Genomic DNA, 12,749 nt, shown 5'->3' with positions numbered 1-12,749 from the left:
TCAGTAGATGATCCAAAAGAAAAAAGTTTACATTCTAGTAGTATAATAAAGTGCTTTCGAGCTCTTACATCAAATCTAGAGCTTAAGGTAGTTCTGTTCATTCAGTGACTCTGAACCCCGCTTTATACTATAATCACACACATATATATGTACATATATTTTTGAGATATATGTACATATATCTTGCTCTGTTGCCCAGGCTGGAGTGCAGTGGCACAATCTTGGCTCACTGCCACCTCTGCCTCCCAGGTTCAAGCAATCCTCCTGCCTCAGCCTCCTGAGTAGGTGGGACTAGTATTGCAGTAATTTTCAAACTATTAATATGTTCCTTTGAAGATGGCTGCTTCCTGAGGGAGAGTAGTAATCCGGCAGTGTAGCTAACTTGAAAACTCTTTTGAATCAAAACCCCTTTAAAATAACATATGTGAGTTTGCCAGGATGTAAAGAGAACTCCCCCTGGCAAAAACAATAATTATTTAACTAATAGTTCTTTGTTTTAGTAATTTTGGCCGGGCTTAGCTGGGCTGCTCTCATCTTAGCTGGTTTAGATAATCAGTTGGTGATCTGGCTAGGAGCTGGGAGTCTAGGATGGCCTTAGCTGGGGCAGTTTGTCTCTGTTCCAGATTGTAGATCATCCTTTAGCTGCTAACCGTGGTTTATTCTTATGATGGTAGAGCAGAATTCCTAAAGATAGTTAGGGAAAGAGTGTATAAGGCCGCTAGGTTTTGAAGTTGATCTGTTTAGTGACATGAGCTAATTAATACATTACCCAGATTGGCAAATTCTTTCAGGGTAGCTCCAAAGTCAGTTTAAACTAACAGCTTTGGTTTTCCAGTTTCTTTGTTTTTGCCAGCAGTTGTTCCCAGCAACACTGGAAATCTCTTTCTCCATGTCTTAAATCCAAGTCCTAATCTATAGCTTGCTTTGGCCAGCAGAAACGACAGTGTCTGCGTTCTGAGCCTATGCCAAAGCAAGCTATAGATTAGGACTTGGAATTCTGCTCTACCATTATAAGAATAAACCACTGCAACGGTCATATTGCGTAAGGTATGGGTATGGGGAGAGGGATAATTTCAGCCACTTTTATGAACAGTATGCCACAAATGGCAAAGAGGTTTAGGGCAAGAGATGAGATCTAAGACCTGATAGAAACAAGGGTGAGACCTGGAGATGCCATGTCTTCTCAATAAAACCATCTCATGGATAGGGTACACAATGAAATACTTACGTGCTTGCATAAGGAGGCTTTTTCTGAGGAGTTGGATAGGTTTACTGAGAGTGGATTGGTGGGCCATCCTTAGCTTCAGTTCTGTGATTTCTTAGGTTTTCTTTCACTGTTGTGCCTCCAGAGGAGTTTTGGTGGATACATATAGAGATTATTTTCCTCAGAAGAAAGGAAACGTTTCTGTCATGCATAAGTGTATATAACAATCTTCTGATTGGTACTAGGTTACTTCCCATTTCTTAGCCTAAAACTTCTTGGTGATGCCCAAATGGAGGACTTTCGTAGACCACAGCTGTGGACTAGAACTTGGCAAGGGGAGTAGTGGGGACTTCCTTGAACAACATAGTTAGATGCTACTCTGGTGCTGAATCATCTATCGTAAGGGATTTCAGTATAGACCTGGGCCATTTAAAATTTAAACATTAGTGGAAATTTTCTGGACCATGCTTATGCAGCCTGCGTGATGCAGAATTCATTCTGTAGATTAAGGCTGTTAACGAATATTTATATAGAAGCTTTGGAACTACAATTGGGTTTGTTAATTTATTTTTTGAAAAAAGATACCTCTTAATATTTTCTCTGCTTTTGTCATTGTAAATTGTTGGAAAGTAAAATTAAGCCTGAGGTTTTCTATCATTTTACTCTAGGCAGCACACTTCTGCTTTTGTTCCTTCATCAGGACGAATTTACTCTTTTGGGCTTGGTGGTAATGGGCAGCTGGGAACCGGTTCAACAAGCAACAGAAAAAGTCCCTTTACTGTAAAAGGAAATTGGTACCCTTATAATGGGCAATGTCTACCAGATACTGGTAAGTTCTGTTATATTAAAGCTTTCCTTCATATATTAAAGTTCGTGTTAAAATGTTGCTCTTAAGTCATGAAGATTTCTGCGAAAGAGTTCCAAGATATATTGTTAAGTGAAAACAGCAAAATACAGAACAATGTATATGGTTGTTTGATTTGCTTATATTTACTTGTAAGTGCATAAGAAAATTCTGGATAAGTAAAAGTTACTTACAGTGAGTGGGTCATGTGGGAACTAGGAGATGGCTAGATACCAGTGGGAGGGATTTTTGTTTGTTTTCTATTTTAAATTGTGGTAAAATATGCACAATGTAAAATTTACAGACTTAACCATTTTTTAATTAGCATTAAGTATATTCACGTTATTATGTAACCAATCTCTAGAACTCTTTTCATCTTGAGGAACAAAAACTGTATATGCATTAAACAACAACTCTCCATTCCCTTCTCTTCCTAGTGCCTGGCAACCTCTGTTCTACTTTCTGTCTCTATGGATTTGACTTAACACTAGGCTAGGTACCTCAAACGAGTGAAATCATATAGTAGTGTTTCTTTTTGTGACTCACTTATTTCACTAAGCATAATGTCCTCAAGGTTCATCTATGTTATAGCACGTGTTAGAATTTCCTTCCTTTTTAAGCTGTATAATTCAGGCATACCTTGGAGATATTGTGGACTCAGTTCCAAACCACTGCAATGAAGCAATTACTGCAATGAAGCAAATATCGTAATAAAGCAAATCACAAAATTTTCGGTATCCTAGTGCATATAAAAGTTATATTTATACTATATTGTAGTCTACTAAGTGTGCAATAATGACATTATGTCTTAAAAGACTATGTATATGCTTTAGTTTCAAAATATACTTTATTGCTTAATGCTGACACAGAGATGTGAAGTGAGCACATGCTGTTGGAAAAATGATGCTGATAGACTTGTTCTATGCAGGGTTGCCCCGAACCTTCAATTTGTAAAAATCACAGTATCTGAGAAGCACAGTAAAGCAAAGCACAATAAAATGAGGCATGCCCATGTTCTTATTATATGAATGTGGTTTGTGGCACCCAAAACAATTGCAATAGTAACATCAAAGATCACTGACCATAGATCACCATAAAAGAATGATAATGAAAAATATTGAAATATTGCAAGAATTGCTAAAGCTCATAAGCTTTACTGAATTTTTGATATTGAATTTTTACAAATTGAAGGTTTTCGACAACACTGCACTGAGCAAGTCTATTGGCACCATTTTTCCAACAGCATATATACTCACTTTGTGTCTTTATGTCACATTTTGGTAATTCTTAACAATATTTCAAAACTTTTATGTTGTTACTATATCTGTAATGGTGATCTGTGATCAGTGATCATTAATGTAATTGTTTTGGGGTGCCATGAACCTTACCTATATAAGACAACAAACTTAATTGATAAATGTGTATATTCTGACTGCTCCACCAGCTGGCCATTCCCATCTGTCTCCTTTCCTTGGGCTTTCCTGCTCCTTGAGGCACAACAGTGTTGAAATTAGGCCAGTTAATAACCCTACAATGGCCTCTAAGTATATACGTGAAAAGAAGAGTCACACATCTCTCACTTTAAATCAAAAGCTAGAAAGGATTATGCTTAGTGAAGAAGGCATGTCAAAAGCCGAGACAGACTGAAAGCAAGGCTTCTTGTGCCAGTTATCCAAGTTGTTAATGCAATTTGAAGGAAATTAAAAGTGCTGCTCTGGTGAATACATGAATGATAAGAAAGTGAAAAACAGCCTTATTGCTGATATGGAGAAAATTTTAGTAGTCTGAATAGAAAATCAAACGCGCCACAACATTAGGATTAGCCAAAGTCTAATCCAGACCAAGATTCTAACTCTCTCCAAGTCTCTGAAGGCTGAGAGAGGTAAGGAAGCTGCAGAAGAAAAGCTTGAAGCTAGCAAAGATTAGTTCATGAAGTTTAAGGAAAGAAGCCATCTCCATAACATAAAAGTCCTGATGTAACTTGTACAGCAAGTTATCTAGCATGTCTAGCTGAGGTAATTGATGAAAGTGGGTACACTAAACAACAGATTTTCAATGTAAACAAAACAGCTTTCTATTGGAAGGAAATGTCCTCTACAACTTTTCTTTTATAGCTAAGAGAAGTAGTCAATGCCTGACTTCAAAGGACAGGCTGACTGTCTTTTAGGGTCTAATGCATCTAGTGACTTTAGGTTAAAGCCAGTGCTTGTTTACCATTCTGAAAATGCCAGGGCCCTCAGGAATTATGCTAAATCTACTCTGCCTTTGTTCTATAAATGGAACAACAAAGCCTGGATGACAGCTCATCTGTTTACAGCATGGCATACTGAATACATAAATATGGGCTTAAGCCCACTGTTGAGACCTACTGCTGAGTAAAAAGATTGCTTTCAAAATATTGCTGCTTATTGACAATGCACTTGGTCACATCAGAGCTCAGATGGAGATATACATGGAGAGTAATGTTTTCATGCCTGCTATTACAATATCCATTCTGCTGCCTTAGGAATAAGGAGTAATTTTGACTTTCAAGTTTTATTATTTAAGAAATACATTTCATAAGACTGTAGTTACCATATATAGTGATTCCTCTGATGGTTCTGGGCAAAGTAAATTGAAAACCTTCAAAGAATTCACCATTCCAGTTACTAAGAACATTTGTGAAGTGAGGATTGCTTGAAGCCAGGAGTTTGAGACCAACCTGGGCAACATAGTGAGACACTGTCTCTACAAAAAATAATTTTAAAATGCCAGGTGTGGTTGCACATGCTACTTGGGAGGCTTAGGCAAGAGGATTGCTTGAGCTTAGGAGTTGAAGGTTTACAGTGAGCTATGATCATACTAGTACACTCCAGCCTGGGTGACAGAGCAAGACCCTGTCTTTGATTCGTGGGAGGAAGTCAAAATATCAACAATAACAGTTCAGAAGAATTTTATTCCAACCTTCATGGATGACTGAGGGGCTCAAGACTTCATTCGAAGAACTTAACTATAGATATGGTGGAAATAACAAGAGAACTAGAACTAAAGCCTGAAAATGTGACTGAATTGCTGCAATCTTACGATAAAAAATACCCCTCATCCAGTCCCAGGACATCTCAAAGCTCTGCAGAAAGAACTTGAGCAATTTGCCAAGCTCCTGAAGCAGAAGAGGATCACCCTGGGATATACACAGGCCTGTGTGGGGCTTACCCTGGGGGTTCTATTTGGGTAGTTGTTCAGCCCAACAACCATCTGCCTCTTTAAGGCTCAGCAGCTTAGCTTCAAGAACATGAGTAAGCGGCGGCCCTTGCTGCAGAAGTGGGTGGAGGAAGCTGACAACAATGAAAATATTCAGGAGATGCAAAGCAGAAACTCTCGTGCAGGCCTGAAAGAGAAAGCGAACCAGTATTGAGAACCTGGAGAATTTGTTCCTGCAGCGCCCGGAACCCACACTGCAGCAGATCAGTCACATCGCCCAGCAGCTTGGGCTCTAATAGGATGTGATCTGAGTGTGGTTCTGTAACTGGTGCCAGAAGGCAAGTGATCAAGCAGTGATTATGCACCATGAGAAGATTTTGAGGCTGCTGGGTCTCCTTTCTCAGGGGCATCAGTGTCCTTTCCTCTGGCCTCAGGGCCCCATTTTGATACCCCAGGCTATGGGAGCCCTCATTGCACTGCACTGCACTGTATTCCTCATTCCCTTTCCTTGAGGGGGAAGCCTTTCCCCCTGTTTCCATTGCCACTCTGGGCTCTCCCATGCATTCAAACTGAGGTGCTTGCCCTTCTAGGAATGGGGTACAGGGAGACGGGGGAAGTTAGGGAAAGAGAACCCGGAGTCTGGGCAAGGACTTTTGGGATTAAGTTCTTCATTCAGTAAGGAGGGAATTGGGAACATAAAGGGTGGGGGCTGGGGAGTTTGGGGCAACTGGTTGGAGGGAAGGTGAAATTCAATGATGCTCTTGATTTTAATCTCCATATCATGTATCACTTTTTTCTTAAAGAAGCCTGGGATACAGTAGGTAGAGAGAGAAAAAAAAGAAAAATACTCCTCATCCATTTGTGTTTTATGGATGAGCAAAGAACGTGTTTTCTTGAGATGGAACCTACTGCTGGTGAAGATGCTATGAACATTATAGAAATGACAACAAAGTATTTAGAATATTCCATAAACTTAGTTGACAAATCTGCAGCAGGGGTTGAGAGGCTTGACTTTACTTTTGAAAGCAGTTCCATGGGTAAAATGCTATCACATAGCATCTGCTGGTATAGAGAAATCTTTTATGAAAAGAAGTCAATCAGTGTAGCAAACTTTGTTGCTGTGTTAAGAAGTCAATCAATGTAGCAAACTTTGTTGCTGTCTTAAGAAATTGCCACAGCTACCCCAGCCTTCAGCAGTCAACACCGTGATCAACATTGACACCATCAACATTGACACTGAGGCGAGACCCTCCATCAACAAAAAGATGAAGACTTGCTGAGGCTCAATTGATTATTAGCATTTTTTAGCAATAAAGTGATTTTAAATTAAGGTATATGATTTTTTTTTTAAAGATACAATGCTATTGCACACTTAATAGACTACAGTATATTGGCCTGGGCACAGTGGCTCATGCCTGTAATACCAGTGCTTTGGAAAGCCAAGGCAAGAGAATCACTTGAGGCCAGGAGTTTGGGACCAGCTGAGGCCACATAGACCCTCGTCTCTATCAAAGAAAAAAAAGAAAAATCAACTGTGTCAGTGGACTATGGTATCATGTAAACATCCTTTTTTTCTTTCTTTTTTTTTTTTTTAAATGAGACAGAGTCTTGCTCTGTCACCCAGGCTGGAAGTGCAGTGGTGCAATCTCGGTTTACTGCAACCTCCACCTCATGGGTTCAAGTGATTCTCATGGCTTAGTCACCCTAATAGCTAGGATTTCAGGTACGTACCACCACATCTGGCTAAATTCTTTAGTATTTTTAGTAGAGACAGGGTTTCAACATGTTGGCCAGTCTGGTCTCAAACTTCTGGCCTTATGTGATCTGCCCACCTTGGCCTCCTAAAGTGCTGGGATTACAAGCGTGAACCACTGCACCCAGCTTAGTATAAACATACTTTTATGTGCACTGTGAAACCAAAAATTTGTGTGACTTGCATTATTGCGATATTTGCTTTATTGCAGTTGTCTGGAACCAAACCCTAAATACCTTTGAGGTATGCTTATACCACATTTGGTTTATCTATTCATATGTCAGTGGACAATTGGGTTGTTTCCACCTTTTGGCTGTTGTGAATAATGCTGCTATGGATATAGGTGTACAGGTGTCTCTTTGAGATCCTGCTTTCAGTTCTTTTTGGTATATACAGGAGGTAATTATTTTCTATTTTTTAAGAATTTGAACTCTTTGAATCTACTGCTTATTAAAAATATTTAAAAATTTTGACCCAGAAGTGGACTCAGCACATAAGGACCATTTTCCACATTCATATGATTACATCTCCAACCAGTCAGCAGCACCCATTCTCCTGCCTGCCAAACTATCCTTGAAAAACCCTAGCCTCCAAATTTCTGGGGGGACTGATTTGAGTAATAAAACTCAAGTCTCCTATTTAAAAACAACAAAAAATTTTTTAACTAGAAGGGAAGCTGCTGCCCTATAGGCAGAAGACCCAGGCCTGACAGGATTTATCACTTGCTGAATAAAGAGCCCTTGGGCTTTGAATAAACATCAACAATAGACAGGAATTAGTCTCCACTTGCCTTGGGTGAGACCTAGTACTGTCAGGCGTGACCCAGCACAGTCTTAGCAGTGGTGGCCATGAGAGTGCTTGCATCACCTCTACCCCAACTCTTAAGAATCTCAGCAGAGAGAGAGAGAGAGAGAGGGAAACTTCATTTGTTTGGGGGAGAGTAAGGGAGAAGAATAAGAGACTCTGCCTAGTAATCCAGGGAATTCTCCGAGATCTTACCCAGGTTCACCAAGGCAGTACCTCTATGAGTTGGCAAGAGTCACAGTTTTGCTGGACGTGGTGGTGTGTACATGTAGTCCCACCTACTTAGGAAGCTGAGACAGGAGGATCACTTGGACTCAGGAGCTCTGGGCTGTAATGTGCTCTGCTGATTGGGTGTTCAAACTAAGTTTGACATTAATATAGTGACTTCCTGGGAGTGGGGGGCCACCAGGTTGCCTAAGGAGGGGTGAACTGGCTCAGGTTGGAAATGGAGCAGGTCAAAACTCCCATGCTGATCAGTAGTGGGATCGTGCCTGTGAATAGCCACTGCACTCCAGCCTGGGCAACCATAGTGAGACTCTGTCTCTTTAAAAAAAAAAAATTTGTGTTACTGGGCTTGGAGTGTTCACTAATGCAGATGGCTGCAGTGACTGAAGAATTGAGATAGTTACACTCAATTCCTTTTGAATACTTGGAATGCCTTCCCAAGAAGTTCAGATACAAACAAGTACAGACTGCAAAGAATAGAATAAATACCTAACTCTTCAATGCTTAGACATCGACAAAAATTTAGAAGCATCAAGACGATCCAGGAAAACATGACCTCACCAAACCAATGAAATAAGGCACTAGTGACCAAACATGAAGAGACAAAGCTATGTGACTTTTCAGAGATTCAGAACAACTGTTTTGAGAAATCTCAACTAAACTGAAGATAAACAGAGAAGAAGTTCAGAATCCTATCAGATAAATTTAACAGAGATTGAAACAATGGTAAAATATCAAAGAGAAATTCTGGAGTTAGAAATTTAATTGACAACCTGGAGAATGCATCAGAGGCTCTCAACAGCAGAGTTGATCAAGCAGAAGAAAGAATTAGCATGAAGACATGCTATATGAAAATATACAGAGTTGACAAAAGACATGAGTGAAATACTCCCACAGGATCTAGAAAATAGCCTCAAAAGGGCAATTCTAAGGGTTACTGGCCTTAAAGAGGAGGTAGAAGGAGAGATAGGGATAGAAAGTTTATTTAAAAGCTAATAATTAGACCTTTTCAATCCTAAAGAAAAATCAGTATTCAAGTGCAAGGTTATAGAACACCAAGCGGATTTAACCCAAATAAGACTATCTCAAGACATTTGATAATCAAACTAAAACTCCCAAAGGTCAGGGATAAAGAAAGGATCTCAAAAGCAGCAAGAGAAAAGAAACAGCATACAATAGGGCTCTAGTACATCTAGCAGCAGACTTCTCAGTGGAAACCTTACAGAATAGGAGAGAATGGCATGACATACTTAAAGTGCTAAAGGAAAATAACGTTTATCCCAGAATATTATATCCAGTGAAAATATCCTTCAGATGTGAAGGAGAGTAAAGACTATCCCAGACAAACAAAAACTGAGGGGCGGCCGGGCATTGTGGCTCATGCCTATAATCACAGCACTTTGGGAGGCTGAGGCAGGCAGATCACCTGAGGTCAGGAATTCGAGACCAGCCTGGCCAACATGGTGAAACCCCGTCTCTACTAAAAATAAAAATAAAAAAATTAGCTGGGCATGGTGGCTGGCGCCTGTAATCCCAGCTACTCAGGAGGCTCAGGCAGGAGAATCGCTTGAACCTGGGAGATGGAGGGGGTTCCATCAACAGCAGACCTGTTCTATAAGAAATGCTAAAGGGAGGTTTTCATTGTGAAGGAAAGGGACATTAATGAACAATAACAAATCAACTGAAGATACAAAACTCACTGGTAATAGTACACAGACAAATATAAAATATTGTAACACTAGTCGTGGTGTACAAACTACTCATCTTGAGTAAGAAGACTAAAATATCAGATCAAAAATAACTACAGCAACTTGTAAAGACATATACGGTATAATAAGATATAAATAGGTGTGACAAAATTAAAGAGCAGGGGAAAAGATGATGAAGTTTAAAGTTTTTATCAGTTTTCTCTTTGCTTATTTGTTTTTGTAATGAGAGTAAACTTGTCATCAGTTAAGATGTTATTTGCAAGCCTGGTAACCTCAGATCAGATCAGAAAACAGGAAGCAAGAGGATTGCTTGAACCCAGGAGTTTGAGACCAACCTAGGCAACATAGTGGTACCCCATTTCTATAAAATATAAAAATTATGCCGGCATCGTGGCACATGCCCATAGTCCTGGTTATTTGGGAGGCTGAGGTAGGAGGATTGTTTGATCCAGGAGGTTGAGGCTGCAGTGAGCCATGATTGTGCCACTGCACTTCAGTGTGGGCAATAGAGCAAGACCATGTCTCAAAAAACAAAATTAATAGATGCACAGAAAATTTTTTTAAAAAAAGGAAATTAAAACATACCAACAGAGAAAGTCACATTCACAAAAAGGAAGATAAGAAAGAAGGAAAGAAGGAAGAGAAGACCATAAAACAAGAAAGCAAATTTTACAATGTCAGGAATAAGTCCTTATTAACAATAACATTTAGTAAACGGACTAAACTGCCCAGTCAAAAGACACTGAGTGACTGGCTGGATGAAAAAATAAGACCCAGTGATCTGCTCCCTGCAAAGAAACACACTTCACCTATAAAGAAACATATACTGAAAATAAAGGGATGGAAAAAGATATTCCATGCAAATGGAAACCAAAAAGAGGAGTAGCTGTACTTATATCAGACAAAACAGATTTCAAGACAAAAAGTATAAGAAGATATAGAAGGTCATTGTATAATGATAAAAGGATTAGTTCAACAAGAGGATATAACAGGTATAAATATATGTGCATCCAACACTAGAAAACCCAGATATACAAAGCAAATATTAGAGCTAACAAGAGAAACAGACCCTAATAAAATTACAGCATAATATTGGCATAAAAACAGACACATGGACCAATGGAACAGAACAGAGAACTCAGAAATAAATTCACATATGTACAGTGAATTCATTTTGGACAAGGGCGCCAAGGACATACATTGGAAAAAGGATATTCTTTTCAATAAATGGTACTGGGAAACCTGGATATCCATATGCAGAAGAATGAAACTAGACCCCTCATATGGTTAGGCTTTGTGTCCCCACCCAAATCTCATCTTGAATTATAATCCCCATAATCCCCATGTATCAACGGAGAGACCCGGTGGAGGTAATTGAATCATGGAAGCGGTTTCCTCCATGCTGTTCTTGAGATAATGAGTGAGTTCTCACAGGATCTGATTGTTTTATAAGGGGCTCTACCCCAGTTTGCTCGACACCTCTCCTTCTTGCCACCTTGTGAAGAAGGTACTTTGCTTCCTGTTCGCCTTCTGCCACGATTGTAAGTCTCCTGAGCCCTCCCCAGCTATGCTGAACTGTGAGTCAATTAAACCTCTTTTCTTTATAAATTACCCAGTCTCAGGCAGTTATTTATAGCAGCATGAAAACAGATGAATATACCCCTATCTCTCACTATATACAAAAAGCATGTACAAATGGAATAAAAACTTAAATCTAAGACCTGAAACTATTATAAGAAAGCTGAGGAAACTCTCTAGTACATTGGTCTGGGCAAAAATTTCTTGCCCAGACAACCAAAAGCAAAAGTGGACAAATGAGATCACATCAAGTTAAAAAGCTTCTACACAGCATAGGGAACAATAAAGTGAAGAAACAACTCACAGAATGGGAGAAAATATTTGCAAACTACCCATCTGCTAAGGAATTGATAACCATAATATATAAAGAGCTGAAACAACTCTATAGGAAAAATCTAATAATCTCTTTAAAAAATGGGCAAAAGATCTGAATAGGCATTTCTCAAAAGAAGGTATACAAATGGCTAACAAGTATATGAAAGGTACTCAGCATCATTAGAGAAATGCAAATCAAAACTAAAATGAGGTATTATCTCACTCTGGTTAAAATGGCTTTTGTCTAAAAGATGGGCAATAACAAATGCTGGCAAGGATATGGAGAAAAGGGAACCCTTGTACATAGTTGGTAGGAATGTAAATTAGTACTGCCACTATGGAGAACACTATGGAGATTCCTTAAAAAGACTAAAAATAGAACTACCATATGATCCATTGCTGGGTATATACCCAAAAGAAAGGAAATCTGTACATCACAGAGGTGTTTGCACTCCCATGTTTATTGCAGTGCTATTCACAATAGCCAGGATTTGGAATCAATCTGAGCGTTCATCAACAGACATGGATAAAGAAAATGTGGTGTATATATACACAATGGAATACTATTCAGCCATAAAAAAGAATGAGATCCTGTCTTTTGCAACAATATGAGAACTGGAGGACAGTATGTTAAGTGACATAGCCAGCACAGAAAGACAGTCACATGTTCTCACTTGGTGGTGGAAACTAAAAATTTAAACAATTGTACTCACAGAGATAGAAGATAGAATGATGGTTACCAGAGGCTGGAAAGGATAGTGGTGTAAGGGGAGAAAATAAGGGTAGTTAATAAGTACAAAGATGTAGTTAATAAAATTAATAAGGCCTAGTATTTCATAGCACAACACAGTGACTACAGTCGAGAATAATTTATTGTACATTTAAAAATAACTAAATTTATTATTGGAACATTTGTAACACAAAGAAATGATAAGTGCTTGAGGGGATGGATACTCCATTAATTCTCATGTGATTTTTACACATTGTATGCCTGTATCAAAATGTCTCATGTATCCCATAAATATATATACCTCCTGTGTACTCATTAAAATAAGGCCAGGCGTAGTGGATCAGGCCTGTAATCCCAGCACGTTGGGAGGCCAAGGTGTGTGGATCACTTGAGGTCAGGAGTTTGAA

The 12,749-nt window shown here is 39.1% G+C and overlaps 1 protein-coding gene and 1 pseudogene across 11 annotated transcripts in view; both read left to right on the top strand.

Annotated features, from left to right (window-relative positions):
- The window catches only part of HERC4 (HECT and RLD domain containing E3 ubiquitin protein ligase 4), a 149,833-nt gene that overhangs the window by 53,765 nt on the left and 83,319 nt on the right, over positions 1 to 12,749 (top strand). For all 11 annotated transcript variants that reach the window (XM_003903874.4, XM_003903875.4, XM_009214831.3 and 8 more), the window contains one exon: positions 1,873 to 2,033. In XM_003903874.4, coding sequence (XP_003903923.1) covers positions 1,873 to 2,033 — 161 coding nt within the window. The remainder of the gene's footprint in view (positions 1 to 1,872; positions 2,034 to 12,749) is intronic.
- On the top strand, positions 4,872 to 6,118 carry LOC103887569 (annotated as a pseudogene).

This window comes from Papio anubis, chromosome 11, assembly GCF_008728515.1.
Source record: "Papio anubis isolate 15944 chromosome 11, Panubis1.0, whole genome shotgun sequence".
NCBI lineage: Eukaryota > Metazoa > Chordata > Mammalia > Primates > Cercopithecidae > Papio > Papio anubis.
The sequence above is the reverse complement of the archived record's forward strand: the minus strand, read 5'-3'. Positions and strand labels throughout refer to the sequence as shown.